Consider the following 21,185-nt stretch of genomic DNA (forward strand, 5'->3'; position numbering starts at 1 on the left):
GATTTTAGGCGAGTGAAATGTCAGCCGCCATTAAACAGCATATGGCAACAATATGGCCATTCCCTCTCCAGGACCAGTTTCTCCCCAGAAGAGATGGTACTTGAAATAAGAGATGCTTTTCAATACAAGGCCCCTGTCCCTCCTGCCCAGGCACGATAGCTGGGGAGTGGGCAGAATGCTACGCACGAAAGGACCCAGGCAGCCAGATCACACGTGAAGCCACGGGGCCCGCCGCCCGACCAGTGGTGACCAAAGGCTGTTTGCCCTGGGCATCTGGGTCTGTGGTTAAGGGAAAGTACCATCCTTAAGCCGGCCTGGATTAACTCTATGAAATAGGAAACAGCCCCCACAGCCACTTAGGGGTTGGGGCCGACTGGAATTGAATGCACTTGGTGTGCAGTGTGAGAAGGGAGATGTGGTGAATGGAGCCCCACCCCACTCCTCTCTGGGGAGTTCCCTTGGTGAATGGGGTGAAATAGGCTGCTTTGTCTCTAAACAGAAGACGAGGTGTGGAACCCTGCGGTAGTGGGTCAGTTCACATGCCAGTGGCCGTGTGGCGATACAAAGAGGGCTGCCTTTGCACCAGGTGGCCTGTGGGAGATTAGAAAATCAGCGGGCTCCTCAGGAGCCTCTGGGTGACCACATCTGTGGAGGACACCAGAAACTGTCCATAGTGATGGCCTGACCCTCAGAACATAGTCTTAAAATCTGGTGTGTCTTTGTTTGGGGGAACTATGGCATGTAAATAGTCAAAATGAGATGCTCAACCTGTGGGAAATAGTGATTCCTTGTGTAATGAAGTCTCTATGTTACTTGTATTGGAATATAGTCAGTCAGGCTTACCAGTTTTACATGAAGCTTTTGACATGTGTGCATGTGCGTGCTAAGTTGCTTCGGTTGTGTCTGACTCTTTGTGACTCCATGAACTGTAGCCTGCCAGGCTCCTCTGCCCATGGGGATTCTCCAGGCAAGAGTACTGGAGTGGGTTTCCATGCCGTCCGCCAGGGGATCTTTCTGACTCAGGGGTTGAACCCGCAACTCAATGTCCCCTGCATTGGCAAGCAGATTCTTTACCACTAGCTTTACCACTATCACTGACTTTACCACCTGCTAAGTCACTTCAGTTGTGTCCGACTCTGTGCGACCCCAGAGACGGCAGCCTACCAGGCTGCCCCGTCCCTGGGATTCTCCAGGCAAGAACACTGGAGTGGGTTGCCATTTCCTTCTCCAATGCATGAAAGTGGAAAGTGAAAGTGAAGTTGCTCAGTCGTGTCTGACTCCTAGCGACCCCATGGCCTGCAGCCTTCCAGGCTCCTCCTTCCATGGGATTTTCCAGGCAAGAGTACTGGAGTGGGGTGCCATTGCCTTCTCTGAACTTTACCACCTAGGAGCTGATATTTCTGGGACCCTGATTTGACCATTAAATTGGCTACATCAGTGAAATCACTAGCCTTGTAAAAATGAGAATTCAACTGTAGTGTTGGGAAAACTGTTATTAGATGGTTAGCAATTATCCCCAAATTGGCATCATCTTTATCATTATTTTTCCACTTATGTAAACTACTTGATTTGAATATTTAAAGGCTATATGTTATTTCTTAAAATAATTCCAAGGCTCTAATATTTTAAAGAATAAAATGAAATAAGTAAAAAGTTAGAAACTACAAAAATATGTATATAGATACCAAGAATACCAAGGTTAGGGAAGCTTCTTGTTTCCAATGTGTTTGTCAAAATTGTAATAATCATATAGTGCTTTATTATGACACTGAATAAGTGAACGAATACAAATTTTAAATGCCTAGGAAAGTGATGAAATTTTTAAAATAGCATTCATGTTTTTAATGTTTTTTGTAGACTATGTCTTCAGGAAATGTACTGTTAAAAATGAGAACAACAAAAAGCCACGTGTTTTAGTAGCGTCAATCACTTTTTCTGGAATGCTTTTTAACTCTTTACCCAGTAGATGTAACTGACAGGATGATATCATCCTTTGCTCTTTATGCTGACAGTCAATAAATCGCATGACAGCTGGCAGCAATGACTAGCTGTAAGAACAGCACAAGGTGGCAGGCATTTTTCTAAGACGTTGTTTGGGGTTCAATGCAGACTTTCCAAATTAGAAGAGGAGCTGTCTCTATCAGGGCTGTAACTGGAGGACTCTTTTCCCTTGTTCCTAAAGGAACCTAAACATTTGGATGAAAAATAAAAAATTCAGTCAATCAACCAGATGTTTGCTACCATTATGTCAAACATCAGGCTACTTTGAAACATCTCAAGAAATGAATGAATTCTAAACTTTACATCCAGATAATTGTGATCATACTGCCATAGAGTTTCCATATGAATGTCAAACGTGGCGCAATCTGGAGATCTCCTTTTAGCATTTATACATAATCTGTAATGGGCCTCCCTGGTGGCTCAGGGGTAAAGAACCTGCCTTTAGGAGATGTAGGTTTGATCCCTGGGTCATCCTTTGCTTTTTATGCTGACAGTCAGTAAATTTAGGAAGACCCTTGGAGAAGGAAATGATAGCCCGCTCCAATATTGCCTGGGAAATCCAATGGCCAGAGAGGAGCCTGGCGGACTACAGCCCATGGGGTCGCAAAAGAGTTGGACACAACTGAGCAACTACGCAAGAGCAACATAGTCTATAACGCATAGAATATTTTTCATAGTTAACACACTAAGCTTAAAAATTAAACGAAATGGATGAATCACATAATTACTCTATCATTTCTAATCTTCCAAATAAAAAATGAAAAGTATGTCTACTCATTTTTCCTCATGGAGGTATTATATAGATTCAGTTCAGTTCAGTCGCTCAGTCGTGTCCAACTCTTTGTGACCCTGTGGACCACAGCACGCTAGGCCTCCCTGTCCATCACCAACTCCTGGAGTCTACTCAAGCTCGTGTCCATTGAGTTGGTGATGCCATCCAACCATCTCATCCTCTGTCGTCCCCTTCTCCTCTTGCCATCAGTCTTTCCCAGCATCAGGGTCTTTTCCAATGAGTCAGCTCTTCGCATTAGGTGGCCAAAGTATTGGAGTTTCAGCTTCAACATCAGTCCTTCCAATGAACACCCAGGACTGATCTCCTTTAGAATGGACTGGTTGGATCTCCTTGCAGTCCAAGGGACTCTCAAGAGTCTTCTCCAACACCACAGTTCAAAAGCATCAATTCTTCAGCGCTCAGCCTTCTTCACAGTCCAACTCTCACATCCATACATGACCACAGGAAAAACCATAGCCTTGACTAGATGGACCTCTGTTGGCAAAGTAATGTCTCTGCTTTTCAATATGCTGTCTAGGTTGGTCATAACTTTCCTTCCAAGGAGTAAGCATCTTTTAATTTCATGGCTGAAGTCACCATCTGATTTTGAAGCCCAAAAAAAAATAAAGTCAGACACTATTTCCAGTGTTTCGCCATCTATTTCCCATGAAGTGATGGGACCAGATGCCATGATCTTCATTTTCTGAATGTTGAGCTGTAAGCCAACTTTTCACTCTCCTCTTTCACTTTTGTCAAGAGGCTCTTTAGTTCTTCTTCACTTTCTGCCATAAGGGTGTTGTCATCTGCATATCTGAGGTTATTGATGTTTCTCCAAACAGTCTTGATTCCAGCTTGTGCTTCATCCAGCCCAGGGTTTTTTATGATATACTCTGCATATAAGTTAAATAAGCAGAGTGACAATATACAGCCTTGATGAACTCCTTTTCCTATTTGGAATCAGTCTGTTGTTCCATGTCCAGTTCTAACTGTTGCTTCCTGACCTGCATACAAATTTCTCAAGAGGCAGATCTGGTGGTCTGGTATTCCCATCTCTTGAAGAATTTTCCACAATTTATTGTGATCCACACAGTCAAAGGCTTTGGCATAGTCTTGTTTTTCTGGAACTCTCTTGCTTTTTTGATGATCCAGCGGATGTTGGCAATTTGCTCTCTGGTTCCTCTGCCTTTTCTAAAACCAGCTTGAACATGTGAAATTTCATGGTTCATGTATTGCTGAAGCCTGGCTTGGAAAAATTTGAGCATTACTTTACTAGCGTGTGAGATGAGTGCAATTGTGTGGGAGTTTGATCATTCTTTGGCATTGCCTTTCTTTGGGACTGGAATGAAAACTGACCTTTTCCAGTCCTGTGGCCACTGCTGAGTTTTCCAAATTTGCTGGCATATTGAGTGCAGCACTTTCACAGCATCATCTTTCAGGATTTGAAATAGCTCAACTGGAATTCCATCACCTCCACTAGCTTTGTTCATAGTGATGCTTCCTAAGGCCCACTTGACTTCACATTCCAGGATGTCTAGCTCTAGGTCAGTGATCACACCATCGTGATTATCTGGGTCGTGAAGATCTTTTTTGTACAGTTTTTCTGTGTATTCTTGCCACCTCTTCTTAATATCTTCTGCTTCTGTTAGGTCCATACCATTTCTGTCCTTTATTAAGCCAATCTTGTAAAGACTAGTTTACAGCAAAACAAAGTAGACTCTAATGGGAGAACTCTGATGCTCCAAGGTATTGTTATTCTTTTTTTTTACATTAATTTGACTTATTTTAAAAACGGAAGTATAATTGGTTTACAATGTTGTGTTAGTTTCTGGTGTACAGCAAGTGATTCAGTTACTCCTGAATGTATGTGTGCATGATCAGTCTTGTCTGACTCTTTGTGACCCCATGGGCTGTAGCCCACCAGGCTCTTCTGTCCATGGGATTCTCCAGGCAAGAAAACTGGAGTGGGTTGCCATTTCCTACCCCAGGGGATCTTCCCGACCCAGGGATTGAACCCGCGTCTCTTCTGTCCCTGCCCTGGCAGGCAGATTCTTTACCATGGAGCCACCTGGGAAGCCCACATGTATAGTTATTCCTTTCATATTCTTTTCCATTATGATGTATTACAGGACATTGAATATCGTTCCCTGGGCTGTAGAGTAGGGCTTGTTGTTTATTTTATATATAGTAGTTTGTATCTGCTAATGCCAAACTCCTTATTTATGTCTCCCTCCACCCCTTTCCCCTTTGGTAACCATAAGTTTGTTTTCTGTGTCTGCGAATCTGTTTCTGCTTCGTAATAATTTGCCTTTTTATCAGATGTAAAGAGTATTCTGAATTGGAGATGGGTGGCTTTTGTGACATTTCCAGCTTTTTTGAAATGTGATGTAGTTAGGACAGCACTGTGTGTTGAATGAGTGAATGAAGAGAGGACACACTAATGGATGGAAAAGTAGGACTTAGAGTTCTCATCTTGTGGGGTTGCCTTCTGGTTGATCACCGACTATGTGTTTCTGTTTTGTGAAAATATCCTTACTGTTTATTTTTCCCTAGTTTAGTCTCTTAACAGACTGCAAGGTTTGGAGCAGTATTTGCTGGGATTTAAGTGAAACATGGAAGCAATCAAGTGGTTTAATTCTGGATTTTTCAAGTTTAATGACATTCCTTTATCTGTATTGATTGGAGCTTTAGCAAATTCAATTGTTGATACCACCTGGATAATTTTAAGTCTTTATGAAGTTTTAAACAAAATGTCTCCAACATAGCTCAAGCAACATAAGAATTTCATCAGTTGAAAACTAAGAATCATTTTGGTGGGATGTGTAAAACAAGAAGCTGACCAGCATTATTTTCTTTTTCTTTAATTCAGTACCATTATTGAGAGTTATTCTTGAACTTTATGAAAACCAGATTGGGGCACCAGCATGTTCTCCATCGACCCGCGTTCAAGAAATTGGAACTGAAAATCATTCAAACTGGGAAAACGTGACATTGAAAAATAGTCTACATTCTTCTACTTCAGAGAATCTGAGACTCTTTCTAAGCCTTAGGCTGATAGTAGATCTGATATATTTTTTAATGGACAGTGAGTTTCCCAGTCAGAAAGAGGTCATCATTTCTTTTTCAGTCATTTCTTCATTTTACTGGCTTATCTGGTACAACCACTGACCCTCTCTGTCTCTTTCTCGCTCTCTCTTTTTCTTTTTTTTTTTTTTGCGCAGAAAGCTGTGACTTCTCACTGTTGCCCACAGAAAACAATTCAAACAGTACCCTCCATTCAAGGTTCTCTCTTGCCTGACCCCTCGGCCACATTTCCCACTCTCCACATCTTCCACACAGGCTCCTTCTAAGCCAAACCAGACTGGCTGTTCCCCGGCCTCGGTGCCTCCAGTCTTCTCCATTACCCCATCTCTCGGGGGGTTGCTGTTGCTTTTCCTTTCTACTTGCTGAACGTTCCATATTTACATCAAGAGTGATACATTCCCTTTCATGAGGTCTTTCTAACTTTCCCACCCACTCCACTCCCCTCTTTTTTCCCCCACTCCTAGCTAAAGCAAGCCTTCCTCACCACTCCCATCAAACCCCCACACACGTTCGTATGATCTGTTCACGGCCCCTGTTGCCTTCAGGACTGCAGCTTGTGTATGCAAGTCGTGACCTGCATAAGCATCTCAAACCCAAGGGACAGTGAGGACAAAAATCCACCTTCCTCTCCACTTGCCAAGGCACGTACCTGCCCACATGACCACATAGTGCAGAGAATCACCTTTATTTTTTAAACTCCATACAAAGGCATGGACTAACATGGAGACACTGGCAGCAGTATGTTCCTCACACACATGCTTTTTAATTCCCTTTCCTAGGGCACAAGTTTGTCAAGGGCAGCGACTCCCTTTGTATTCCCATCATGCTGGTACAGTGCCTTCCTTACACAGGATCATCCATTGAATTTAGTTGAAAGGATGAAATGTATTTATTAAAAACAAGCCCTTGTGTGTGTAAGCACAACCGTGTAAAGCAAAACAGGAATCCTTATGGACTTCTCAGCAAATGTGGCACAGCCAAGTTGTCTGATTTTCAAATGTATCATGGCTCTGTCTGAGCTAAGTAATTTCCTATAAAATGTAGTGCCCAGTAGTCTTTTGTGGCACTTTAGAAACCACATTCGTGATGCTCTGACAGGCCATGGCAGAGTTAGATGAAAATCCATTTTTGGCTGTTTGTTAAAATAGGCAAAGAATAACATTAAGAATTGTCTGAAGTGGGCAGGATGAAGGTCAGGAGAATACCCATGGGAGTTGAGGGAATTTGGGGAGGAACCAGTTGGATCAGTCTGAGGTCAGTTCACTTCCTAGAAGTCTACATTAAGCCAAAAAAAAAAAAAAGAACCCCGTCGCAAAGTCCTCAAAGGCTTGCCAACGCTGTACAGTGATGAGGACATGCCCCCAGAGTAAAGAACTGCTTTGTGAAGGCTTCAGTGGAGAATTAATATTAATTCTGATGTCGTTGTATTGATAAATGGGAAATTTCCACAAACCCAGCTTTACAGACCACAGAGCAGTGATGTACGTGAGATGGGTCTGACGCCTATTTGATGACATGGCCAGGACTTCAGATTTCAAGCTTCAAGCAGTAAACATTGGTCGATCTCTCCCGGGAAAGTCTGTGTCCGTTACATGATGTTCTACTCACTCTTTGCTGAACAGTTGCTTTGTGATTTCTAGGAGGTTCTGAGTTACTGTGACTAGCGGTTTCCTCTTCAGGATAAAACAAGCCTCCTGAGACCCTTTCACAGCATATCTGTCTCCACTTTCCCTCCACAGTCCTCCGTGATGTCTGTCTGCTTTGCTCGATTCCACCCCAACTTGGTGGTTGGGGGGACTTACTCGGGCCAGATCGTCCTGTGGGATAATCGCAGTCATCGGAGGACGCCTGTCCAGCGGACGCCCTTGTCTGCGGCTGCACACACGGTACGTCCAGTTCTCATCACATCCCAATCAGCCACCCGAGCCCTGAAAGAGGGCGTAACTGACAGAGGTACTTCTGTGGTTAGTGACTCCAACCTGCAAGTATCTGATTTATAGTGATCACATCCTGACGAAAGGAAAGCCGAGTGAACAGTAGATGGAGGAAGCCCTGGGTTTAGAGGCATCTCTTAGTAATCTACAAGTTTGAACACACAGTGGAGAGGAGATGGCACCCCACTCCAGTATTCCTGCCTGGAGAATCCCATGGACAGAGGAGCCTGATGGGCTACAGTCCATGGGGTCACCAAGAGTCGGACACGACTGAGTGACTAACTTTCACTTTTTTAACACACAGAAAGGATCTCTTTTGGGGTCCCCAAAGCAACCAGGGAGGATAGCTTAAAACTAAAAAAGGACAGAGAAAGGAAGAGGCCTACGTGGAACTGTTTTTCCAAAGAAACTCTTCACGTGTATATTACAAGGTGGAAACCCATATTTTCTTTTTTTAAAAAGTTATTTATTTTTAACTGAAGGATAACTGCTTCACAGTGTGGTGTTGGTTTCTGTCGTACATCAGCATGCATCAGCCACAGGTATACATCTGTCCCCTGCCTCTTGAACCTCCCTCCTTCCTCCCACCCCATCCCACCCCTCTAGGTTGTCACAGAGCCCTGGTTTGAGCTCCCTGAGTCATATAGCAGATTCCCACGATCTGTGTTTCACTGGTAGTGTATATGTTTCCATCCTACTCTCTCCGTATTTTCAAACAGACCATGAAGAGTAAGCATTTTCTCTTTAGAGATGGCTTATGGGGCTTTGGCCAACAGGCTGTTTCCATTTGTGATTCAGGGAGTGCTATGGCTTTAAACTCTGGAATGCATGGTGTAAGTCTCAACAGTAACGTCTACAGTGACAATATAATCCATAGGGTTAAAAGTCAACATCTCAAAACCATTACCCATAATTTAGCAGAAGAGGTTCAGTGTAGTGTTCGTAAGACAACTACTCTTGTCATTTCCTTTAAGAGAATGACAGGTGTGTTTAGCAATTGTCAGGAGGAATGAGAAGACAGGCATGTCTCCATCAATCTCTTCTACCGTGACATTCAGGGGAACTGATGTCCTTTCTCCGAAATGCCCAAATTATGCCCATGGATACAGCTCTACTATTGTTTCAATTTCCTTAACGTGGTTGCCTCATTTGTTTCCTCTGCTGGCCTTAAAACCATCTAGCTTTGAAAAAGGACTGCCAGTTGCTTTAGCTGAGACCACGAAGAGGAACACTCTCCCTCTCTCGCAAGATCGACGATGGGAAATGACAAATACCGAGTCAGCCTTAATTCTGATTGACTCGGACCTAAGACACACGCAGGTGAAACTAGTTCTCGGGAATCTTAGAAAATTGCTCTTGCCTACCCCACTTGTTCAAACTAATAACAGAAAATTGTGACGCAGGAGGAGACAGGCCTGATGCAGGTGTTTGCTCAAGAAGCATGAAGCCACTTCTTGGCTCCGTGTGCCTATCTGGTGTGCGTGTGAGCAGACCTTCTGAAATTTCAAGAAGTCATAAATCCAACTATTAGAACATTCAGCACGAAGCTTTTGGGGAGAATCCAAATGCAGGGCTCTTGCAAAGTATTCATCTGTCTTTTCCAAGCAACTTAGGATGTGATCATCACAACAAAAAAGCTATTATCAAACACTGACACTATCCCTGTTATCACGCAGTTACTTCTGTTAGAAAAGAACAACTCTGTTCTCTTTTGCTGTGTTCTGCTGAATCCACGGCTCAAAGGGCTCGGTTAATTTTGTGACTGTCTTTCAACCTCCACTAATGCCTGGCAGATTGGTACCAGGATCAAAAGTGGTTAAGGAAAAAGAGGCCCACCACAGATTACGAACTAATTTCCTTTCACACCCACCACACATATGCATTTGGGACAACAGGAAATCCTAATTAAAGCAAAAGCCTTCTGCCACACAGCAAGTTTATTCCTAAAATAAATAAAAACAATCTGGCCCCTGTACTGGAAAAATGAGCTGTGCTGGTGCTTTTTTCTTTGCATTGAGTAGAGTGATGCGTGTGTGTGTGTGTGTGTGTCTGTCTGTGTATAAGTAGGCATGCCCATGTGCCTGCTTCTGTTCTGGTTTTTTTGCATCTCTCTCTTTTCTTTTAAGCTGAGCTTTATTACTCTTGAAAGCACAGGCCAGCAGTACTGATTAAAGCCAGGGAGGGGCTCCCACACACATTCCTTCTCGGGGCATTTGCTCTATGCCTCCTTCTGGAAGCTTTCTTTTCATACTACACCCACCCTGAGGGGTCCTGACCCCTTAGGGTTTCTGGTGATTTGTGCTGATGCTCCATGGTTAAAAGAAATCCCCGCTGGACTCTTCCTGAAAAACACTAGGCGGGCTGGGGGCTTGTAACCATGTTTGGAGCTTGCTTTCTCATTCTCATTATTACCGTCTGCCATTTTCAAGCGAGAATCTGTCTCATCCATTCTTTCATCTGTTTGCCCGTAGAGCTCAGGACGCCACATGACTCACCCTTGAGTTTCATATACCAGAGACTTGGGAGGAAGCATTGTCCACAACCGATCAGTCCTCTCGATAGTTAGAGACCTGATGAGGAGAACATTTCACTTCACATCTCTGCTGTGCTTTCCACTATCCAGGCCCACTGAGGCCGATTCATTCGAAGGTTTATGTAGGAAGACGGTGTGAAAAACACATAGGGACTTGGTTGACTCTCTGTCCAGCAAGGGTAAATGCGGTGATGCAGTTTCCGAAAAAGCAAGTGTAAATCTTAGTAGACATTTGTGCAGGCATATTTCTTTTATCACATGAGGAGTGACAGTTCAGCACTCCCATATTTCTATATCCTGTGAGTCAGAGTATAGGCAGACAGTTGTGTTTCGTTCTCAGAACTTCACTGGCAGGAGAACTCACACAAAATATAGCAAAATAGAAGAGAGTGACCAGGATGGGGAAGGTATTGAAAACCAGATACTCAGACCAGTTGAAGGAACTGGTGATGATTAGTCTGAGAAAGACAAGACTGGGGTGGGGGGAAGGGGATAATACAAGAACAATCCCTTAGTGTTATTTTGGACTTGATGAATATGACGTCAGAAGGTGCTTCACTAAAGATACCTCCTTGAGCTTTCTTTATTCCCATCGGTAGAAGGCAGGATCACCCAAGAATTAATGCTAAAATTGGCTAAGAAAGGTGTTTCAGCAGAGTTTGGACTACATCTTGGGAGAGGCAGATGAATAGCTGCACTTGATGGTTATTACAGTTCCTTCTGACCAGGAGTTTATATGATAATAATAGTTGGGGAACCATCCTTTATATGATATCAACTTTCCAATATTAGAGATTGTTTCATCGTTTTTTTGGCTAGGTCTTATGGACAGTAACTCATCAAGAGAAAGACTGTCAGCTGTTTGCACAGAGAAGCATCAGCTAAGTTGTGGTTTGGCCACTGAAGGCTAAGCTGCCTGAAATCTAACCCAAATTACCGCTAGGTTCTGCTTATGCTAACCTTCCATTTAGTATTTAATGTGCAGCTGCAAATGATTTGAGCTTACCATTTAGGGCTCTACCGAGTGGAATAACCTTCCTGAGTTATGACAAAAGGTTAGAGCATCTTGCTTATGATTCCTGGGATGTTTAAGTGACCTTTCTCAAGGCCCTGGCCAAACGTAAGCCTCCATCCTACCCTAGCAATATTTTGGGGGGAAAAAAAAACAAAAAAAAACTATCATTATCCTAACCTAGATGTTGTAGCAAAAAAAGAACCTAATTTTATCTCACTAGGTTCCTTGTGCCAATAATTTCCACCACCAGTATCTCTCCTTCAAATCAAAAGAAGCATCAGCCTCTTTTTGATGAATTTAACCAGATATTTTGATGAATATTAACCACTTTTTATAAAGAATGTTAACAAATGTTTGGTGCTGTGGCTGTGATGCACTAAACTTGAGATTTAGTAACACTCCTTCCAAAAGTCAATCATTCTACCCTTCTGAGGACTGTCCGTTTCCATCCCTCATGGTGAGCTTAAAAGCCAAACTCCATGCTGGAGCCTCATTTAAGTCACACACATTCACCTGTGTTCTTTAGTCCCACCAGTCCTCATTGGCTCCTGCTTGCTTCAGTTCCATTCCGCTGCCTCTGACCGAGCAAGGTGAAGCTTTCTGAGTATTTCCACTACTCCGTGGTGCTGCCAGAGCTTTGAAAAAGAAATCGGGTTCCAATCAGAAGTGGCCAGTGACCCGAGGCTTCCATTATTGTAGGATTATGTCACTCTTTAATCCTTGTTTCAGAGTAATGTGTCTGACACTCAGATGTAAGCATTTCCTCTTGGACCAGCATCTGATCCTCCACGTTTATGTTTCTGCAGCATCCCGTGTACTGTGTAAATGTTGTTGGGACCCAAAACGCTCATAACCTCATCACCGTCTCCACCGATGGCAAAATGTGTTCTTGGAGCCTGGACATGCTCTCCACTCCACAGGTGGGTTTGTTTTCCCCTACACAGAAGAGCCTCCTGGTTAAAAGAGATACCTGCCTAATGGAATGGAGTTCCTAAAAGCCAAACCCTCACATCCTATAGGATCTCAAATCAGTGGGTACACTTGAAAGAGTGGGGCCTGTTTTCGGCAGCCTTCTCTGGAAGCCAAAACCCATTTCCTTTACCGCACATCATGTAATTACTGTAATACGTTAATCCTTAGGTCAGTTTCAAGTGAAAATGAAATAATCCATTTCAAAGCATAGTAATTATGGAAGTTGGCTGCGGTAGGAATCCTGCTTACAGCATTGTTAAACAAATGCAGAGCGATCCCGATGGGTGCTTGCTTTGGAGAAAAAGGTATCCCTGCGAAACAGAAATCCAAGCCCTAGCTCACATCTGTAGCCTAGACAACCGCCTCGTGTGTTTGAAGAATTTGTCCAGCCATCTGTTTTCTCCTCTGGAATGTTTGTTAGGGTGGCTCCTGCCATTCCTTGCTCAACAAGCGAGAAGCTGAAAATGAAAAGTTCCAAGGTCTCCAAAGTGCTCCTGATGACAGTAATGGGAGCCAAACGAAGGAGCAAAAGTGGAAGAGACCATGGGGGGAGACAACTAAACGCAACTTTCAGGACATACGTGTGTACACACACACACACAGAAGACAACACACATACACGCAAACACACAAAGAGCCGCGTCTTTCCACTTTTCTTTGTGGGGGAATAAAGTACTTCGCTGTCCACCAGGTAAAAACAGAGCAGAGTTTCCTGTTGTAGCCGTTGACAATGTGCGGAAACATCAAGAAAGTTGTATAAGATAACTAGGAGATAATTCTCAATTTTAATTTTCCTTTCCCCTTTCCTGAACTAACAATGCTAGAATGTCTCCATCAGAAGTTTAGAAGATACTGGAAATTTCAGGAGACGTAAGGAAATGTGGAAACCAAGAAGAACCTCCCAAAAGTCGCCACAAAATAGGGATATAGAGAATAGTAAACCAAAGTTCTTTTTATCATTTTAGTGTCGGGGGAAGAGCTCATAAGTTCCTTACCGTTTAAGTTCCTCTGCTTTTGCCGATCTTTAACATTTATACAAGTTTGGGGAGTTGTGTGTGGGTATTTTACAGCTTTGTCTTAAATTTCTCAGCAATATGTTGTTTTCTTTGAAAAGCCCTGGAGATTACAAACAGATACGAGTAAACCTTCTAATTAGGAATTTTTAATTGCCCATTTTGATGATTGAATGTGTGTGTGTGTGTGTGTGTTTAGGTTACAGCCCCTCACAGGGGGAGCTGCGGGGTCATTTTCATTAATTTTAGGGGGCCCGCAGACGCCTGTCTCTGGCCAGAGATGGAAAAATTTCGGTGGTATGGCTGTGGATGACAAGCAGACAGGGGAGCAGAAGACATTTGCCCTGCTCCCTCTCTGTCCCAAGTGGGTGCCCATGAGGCTGTGCCCTCCCTCTGCTAATTTTGGCAATGGCACGGTTTGTGTTACTGCCGTCACAGCATCCGCTCACTCAGACACTCCCCGCGTCTGGGTCTCGCAGACTGTGAGCCTGTCACATGACCACGTGGTCTGCGTGTTCCAGACTGCTAGCATGTGCTTCCGATTTATAGACTCCATGGCCGCGATGCCTCGGTTTATTTGTTTGCATAAAAGAGACTAAACTTCCAAATATAATAACATGGTCCCTCAGAAATTTTTTTTTTTTTTAATTACTTTAGGTGTACCAGGCAGGCTTTTGGGCATAAATAACCAGAAGTATTCAAGAATGTTAGTTCCACCTAACTACTCTGCACTGTCCTTAAACTCAATTCAGCAGAATGTCTTTTACAATACACTGGAATTCCCGATTCTGAAAATCATTTTAGATAAAATAAAGACCCTCATTATTATTTTAAAGACCAACTTAAACATTGTTTTTTTGCAGACTTAACAGCCTACACACCCAATGTCTGCCCATCATGAATTCGAGTCCCTACTGAAATCTGGTTCTTATGACCTGAGTGACAACTCTCTGGTTTTAGCCCACGGAGGACACACACTTCTGCTTTGACAAATGTGCTCCGTACATCTGATATTAATACATGCGTATTCTCATGAACAATTGATTTTGGAAATGTTTGTAAATACAAGGGTATTGTGTGTTTTACTAAAGCCTGGGGCTGACAAGTGTAACCATTACAGTATTATCTTTAGTTTCTGCACCATTAGTTTCAAAATTCTCACCTGTCATCTCTGCCTGACTTCAGAAGCAACAGCACACGCTGATGAAATCCAGCCGCTGAAACCAGAGATACACAGAAGCTTGAATGTCAGGGGCAGTAAAGCGTGGTTTCTGGCACAGCCGGGGTCTTTTGTAACGCTGTGTGAAAAGCAAACAGACGATTTAGTCGAATGATTTTTCCGTGCTATCTTTGGCATGGCAAGGAGTTGACAGAGGAAATGTAACCGCGCCGTGTTTTGGTAGGAGAGCATGGAGCTGGTGTACAATAAGTCGAAGCCTGTGGCCGTTACTGGAATGGCTTTCCCCACGGGAGACGTCAATAACTTCGTGGTTGGCAGCGAGGAGGGTACAGTCTACACGGCCTGTCGTCATGGAAGGTGAGTTTCTGTTTTCTTACCCGTGACGTGTTCTTCATTTCCGAAAGTCTGTTATCGCTTGCTGGATTGTAACACCTTGCATTATGAGAAAGGCATTTCTGCAGAAATGCAAATCACAGTCTCATGTCTTCACTGTTTTATAGCATCCGTCTGCTCTGGTCATTAGCCATTTGTAAGCCTTTGGTGGTTCACATTGCCTGGAGGAAAAAAGCCCAAACTTTTTAGCATATCAGAGAAGATTCTTGACTGCCCTGGCCTGCCCTTCCCCAGCTTCAGCCTTCAGGCTCCCCCACGCACCCATCCCCACATTGCTGATCCCACTACGGATCTGTGAGTGAGTTTGTACATCCAGTTTCTCCTGCTGCATCTGGTATTTCTCTCTTCTTGGCCTGATTAATCTCCCCCGCCCTTATCCTTCAAGAGCCAGCACAAAGGTCTTTCCACGAGCCTCTCCTGACTTCCTTGGGTGAAGGAAATCATTTCCTCCTTTATGTTTCCATAGCATTTTCATCCTCTTTACTCATTCGTTCGTTTAAGGGATATTTCCTGAGAACCTACCATACGTCAGGCACCATCACTTTATAAGGAATGCGGTAAGGAACAAAACAGACCTGGAGTTTATATTCTGAGGGTGACTGACAGTAAACTAATAAGCAAATATGTGATTTGAGAAGATGAGTACTTGGAGAAAATTAAAGTAGAATCAATGGGATAGAAGTACAAGCTGTCAGATGGGCTTGTTTTTTTTTTTACTTATTTTTATATCACTTCTGCATTAGCATTCATCACATTTTTAACAATTCAGGCATCTGCCCTTTTTTTTTTTCCCCTGAACTATTTCCATCTCATTATTGATTTCCTGCTTGGTGCTGGGAACATAGTAAGTGAGGAGTTAAAAATCTATATAAGGAAATAAGAATGAAAATAACTGCATAATATAGAGAGGTGCCTTAGGGCCCTTCCTCCCAATCAGAGGCCAAAATAGTATGAGATACACGAGGTGGAATGAAGATTCAGAATGAAGATAGGTAATACAAACTCTTTCTTGATTGAGAGACTGGCAAATGCTCCTAGGAAAATCTCAGGAAAGAAGTGGAATCCGGTAGTTTAGCTAGATTATAAAATTACACACAAGATTTAACGAATGGACTCATATTTTGAAAGTTTCACTGTGTTCACCTTGGTGCGTTATTTCCCTTTCACTTTAGAAGTTCTAATTCAATTGATTTTGCATCTCTTGCACTCAGGCTATTTAGATTGCATGAGGAACCAGGAATTGTTCCAAGTCCTTACTCTAATGTGTTTGTGATTCATTGAAGAATGAATCCATGGCCCAGGTGTATGACTCTCCCATTCACACAATACAAATTATGAAGTTCCTACTTTGCTGCCCACAGAAACCAGCAGTATTTTCCCTCCTCACGTGAATAAAAGATGACTAGGAAGATGTTATATGACTAGGAAGATTTCATAGAGTTGTTCTCTCAGTTGTGTCTGACTCTTTGTGCCCCCATGGACTGTAGCCTGCCATGCTCCTCTGTCCGTGGAATTCTCCAGGTAAGAATACTGGAGTGGATAACCATGTCCTCCTCCAAGGGATCTTCCCAACCCAGAAATAGAACCCAGGTATCCTACATTGCAGGTAGACTCTTTACCTAGTCTGAGCCACCAAGGAAGCCCTCTCCTCCTTCATTAGTACCTTCATTATAACTATGCATCAAAGTTTTCTAAAAGCAGAGAAAGATCTGATAAAGTTGTTCATTCTTGGAAATGTTAACTGCACAACTACTCAGCAAAAGGCATTGCTAGACGTTGCTGGGCATGCAGACATCATTTAAGCCTGTTCCTGTCTTCAAGAAACTGATGATGGTGGGAAAGGTAAACACAGAAACATCTGCAAGACAGGTGGAACGCTGTGAATGGAAGGAGAGGAGCACAGAATGCAGAGTGGACCAAACAAAGGCTCACAGGTTTATCTACGTATTTATTAGAACCGACAGGACACAGGTTCAGTTCCCTTAACCCAGGGCCTTAGTTATCTGTGAGGGCTCCAGAACATGTTCACTGATAACTTTTCAGATTTTTTTTTAATTCTCTAATGTGAGTGTTTTCATGATGAATGTTTTTGCTCTGTGGCTCTTTTCCTTTTCAAGCACAATCAGAAGATGCACTGTTCAAAAGAAGGGGACCTACGGGGCTTTCCAGGTGGCACTAGCGGTAAAGAACCTGCCTGCCAATGACATAAGAGATGTAGGTCCGATCCCTGGGTTGGGAAGATCCCCTGGAGAAGGGAACGGCAACCTTCTCTAGTAGTCTTGCCTGGAGAATCCCATGGACAGGGGAGCCTGGCGGGCTATAGTCCATAGGGTCTCAAAGAATCAGACACGCCTGAAGCGACTTAGCATGCACGCAAGGTACAAACCACGTCATTTTACAACAAGCTTGATTTTGCTTTTTACATTGGTCCATCCGTCTGAAATATAAAACACAGATCTTAGTAAAGTTATAAAGTCACAGGCATTTGGCTTCATAGTAATCTTAAGTGGGTCATACAGGGCTACAGAGGAGAGGTGTGAAATTTCTGTTTTTCACCTAACATGGAAAAGGTGCAAATCCACTTCCATAAATCAAATAAGGTCCTCATTTTGCACACTATAAACCCTTTCAGGATGCTCTTACGGGCAAGCGGAACCTCACCTGGGGCCACTTCAAAGATCAGTTCCTCGAGTTCTCTAGAACGAATGTAAATGATCACATGTAGAAAGGCTGTTGGCAGTTTTACCAGGCATAATTTTTGAGTGCTTGTTACACTACAGTATTTGGCTAGTGATTTCAAATTTTGCTCAACACGCTGACATTAACTGGTGCCCCAGAAGCTCACATGCTTCGATAACTTAATTCATTTTCATTCTTTGTGATGTAATATTTAGAAGCCGCAAACCCTCTGTGTTTGTCATATTTATAACCTGTGTATACTTATTTTGTATAACCAAAATACAGCATTTTGATTTATTTTCTAATTGGGTGTTATTGCATGCAGACTGTTGTATAAAAATGGGTAATGGAAACAATCCCAGCTTAGTTAAAGAAATGACATATGTCTGTGGATAACTTTCAAACTGTGGATCACTATTTCTTAAATGAGCTTCTCTTGGGGAGAAAGGCAGGAGTTTGTCTGTCTCTTCCTTTGTTTTGTTCAAGAAGTGTTTATTGAACACTTACTACACTATGCAACAAGAAAAACAAGGCACCAGCCCTTACGGAGTTTACACTTAGTGGATTTGTAAATTACTCTCCTCCTTTCAGTGAAAACATAAGTTCCTCTGTATTACATTTAAGTTATTTTGCCTATGATTTTTATGACAACAGTGGTTTCCACGAAGTTTTACATTTTCAGGAGTATCAACCTAATTTAAGAAATTTTCTTGAGGGACTTCCCTGGAGGTCCAGTGGTTAAGGCTTTGTCTTCCAGTGCAAGGGGTGTGGGTTTGATCCCCAGTAGGGGAGCTAGGTTCTCAAATGCCTGGTGACCAAAAAACCAAAACAGAAAAAAACAGAAGCAGTGTTGTAACCAATTTAATAAACACTTTAAAAATGGCCCACATCAAAATAATAATAATAATAATGATAAACTTTAAAGAAAAAACATTTTCTTGAAAGGATAAATACATGTACTCAAGGATATGTGAAGTTTTATAGCCAAAGTGAAGTTGCTCAGTCATGTCCGACTCTTTGTGACCCCGTGGGCTGTAGCCTACCAGGCTCCTCCGTCCATGGAATTTTCCAAGCAAGAGTACTGGAGTGAGTTGCCATTTCTTTTTCCAGGGGATCTTCCCGACCCAGGGATAAAACCCAGGTCTTAAGTCTTCTCTAAAAGGAGTTAAAATGGAAGTTGTGCCAAATGTCATCACAAGAATAGAATCATCTTATTATAACTATGAAAGCTCTGGGAGCTGAGTATATAGTTGTCCTCTGGTGTCTGAATCCATGGGGAATTGGTTCCAGGAGCCCTTATAGGTACCAAAATCTAAGGATGTTCAAGTCCCATCTAAAAATGGCATGGCATAGCTGCCCCTCCATATCACAGGTATCAGGGGATGTGATGGTTGACTGTGTGTGTGTTCCATCAAAGTATCAATAGCTTCATCAGCAGTGATGGGCTTTGAAATACTCCTGAAAAAGGATTAAGTGATAAAAGTCGGTGTTCAATTCTGAAGATTAAAAAGATGTTATTGCTCCGTGTTGTTTTAAATCACTGAGAGCAGGATAGCATTTATTTCTCTCAACATAACTGTGACAGTGAGTTTCATATCTGGTGGTTTATGCCTGTGTTAAATTATGGAGAAGTAATCATGCAGAGACAAACCTTTTTTTTTTTTTCCTTAAAAGCAGTCACCAATTTGTGAAGGTCACTGAAACTCTTGTCTTGTGTGGTCTTCACGCAGCAAAGCCGGCATCGGGGAAGTCTTCGAAGGCCACCAAGGGCCGGTGACAGGAATTAACTGCCACATGGCAGTGGGCCCAATCGACTTCTCACACCTGTTTGTCACATCGTCATTTGACTGGACCGTCAAACTGTGGACTACAAAGGTGAGCACACCTTGATTTACTCTCCCAGGCCACACCTAGGCAAGAGGACAGCATTGTCCCCTGCAAGGAATTGTGGGGAGCCTGAAGTCTCTTCTAGGAGACCTGACATTGGGAATTCATACAACTTTCTGGTGAACCCGACCTGCGTGTGAGCTAGTTAAGGCTCACTTTCTCAGTCCATTTAATTTAGTTTAACATATATAAGTAATATATGTTACTGGAGAATACTCTCATTGTAAAAATTCATACAATGCAAATAATGATAAAACAAGTCCTTCTTCACCAACACTAAGCCTTCCCATGGCATCCCCTTCATTGACTTTGATCCTAACCTTTTCCCCAGAGGTGTACCCCCTGTTATCACTTCAGTTTTGAGTATCCAGAGCTTTGCAGTGGTTATATACATCTGTATCTATGGAAATACAGGACTTGAGACGGGTTTCTTGGTTTTGGAGGTTCGGGTTTTGGGATCTTTTTGAGTTTTGATGGTTTTTAAATGAGTAAATGGCACTGTCTTATTTGTACTTTTAAAAAATATTTATTTATGACTGCGCTGGTCTTTATTGCTTTGCATGGGCTTTCTCTGATTGCTGTGAGTGGGGGCTACTCTTCATTGTGGTACATGGGCTTCTCATTTCGGTGTCTTCTCTTGTTGCAGAGCACAGTCTCTAGGCACGTGGGCTTCAGTAGTTGTGGCACATGGGCCCTAGGGCGCAGGCGCAGTAGTTGTGGCGCATGGGCCCTAGGGCGCAGGCGCAGTAGTTGTGGCGCATGGGCCCTAGGGCGCAGGCTCAGTAGTGTGGCTCATGGGTTCATGTGCTCCGGGGCCTGTAGGATCTTCCTGGATGAGGGATCGAACCAGTATCAGCTGATTGGCAGGCAGATTCTTATCCACTGTGCCACCAGGATAGTCCTCTGATTTGTACTTTTAAAGGTAATTCTGATCATGTTTGGGAGCAAGAAGAACTAGGAAAGGCCACTCACCTACAAGAAATGTGCAGGAGTTCAGGGAAGAAATGACAGTGGCTTAGATCGGGAATTTGAAATGGAGAAAAATAGATGGGTTCAAGAATCATTTATGAGGAAAAAGTCACAGAATTTGGCAATTGATTTGATTCAAGGAAGGCGAGAAAGAGAGAGTCAGCAGAAAAGAGCCCAGGTTTTTTTTTTTTTAAGACTGGGGCAGCTGGAGATCTGGGGTGGCATTCATTGTGCTGAGCAATGCCCAAAGAAGGGCATGATGGTAAGGGGCAACATACAGGTTGGGTTTAATGGTACCTTGGAGGCACAGTTCACAGCCTTCACTACGCAGTTTGAGAATTGGGACAGAAGAAGAGGGAGAGTTTGGGGCTGCAGGTACAGACTTAATTGCAACAAGAATAACAATGATTATTAAGTCCAAGGAGTGGATCTTAAAAGAAATACTGAAACACAATTCAGAGAAAGAAAATATTTAGGAAATAAATAGGAGTTGTGGAAGTAGAAAAGGAGATTAAAAATTAACCCAAGAAATGGGAAAACATAAAATTGTTTGCAAATGGGGCTTCCAGGATGTTAATGAAAAGAGAACATATCAAGAGGACAGAGTTGGCTCTTAATTGCGTGAAAAACAACCACACTTAGAAATTCACACTAAAACCAAGTTGAGAAACCTTTTTTCAACTATGCTGCTAAGTCGCTTCAGTCGTGTCCGACTCTGTGTGACCTCATAGATGGCAGTCCACCAGGCTCCCCCGT

The 21,185-nt window shown here is 42.9% G+C and overlaps 1 protein-coding gene across 9 annotated transcripts in view; it reads left to right on the top strand.

Annotated features, from left to right (window-relative positions):
• Positions 1 to 21,185, top strand: part of DYNC1I1 (dynein cytoplasmic 1 intermediate chain 1) — a 379,170-nt gene that overhangs the window by 283,437 nt on the left and 74,548 nt on the right. For all 9 annotated transcript variants that reach the window (XM_059885731.1, XM_005205164.4, XM_005205165.5 and 6 more), the window contains 4 exons: positions 7,594 to 7,740; positions 12,143 to 12,256; positions 14,725 to 14,858; positions 19,304 to 19,448. In XM_059885731.1, the coding sequence (XP_059741714.1) occupies positions 7,594 to 7,740; positions 12,143 to 12,256; positions 14,725 to 14,858; positions 19,304 to 19,448 (540 nt within the window). The remainder of the gene's footprint in view (positions 1 to 7,593; positions 7,741 to 12,142; positions 12,257 to 14,724; positions 14,859 to 19,303; positions 19,449 to 21,185) is intronic.

The sequence above is a fragment of the Bos taurus genome, chromosome 4 (genome assembly GCF_002263795.3).
Source record: "Bos taurus isolate L1 Dominette 01449 registration number 42190680 breed Hereford chromosome 4, ARS-UCD2.0, whole genome shotgun sequence".
Lineage (NCBI taxonomy): Eukaryota > Metazoa > Chordata > Mammalia > Artiodactyla > Bovidae > Bos > Bos taurus.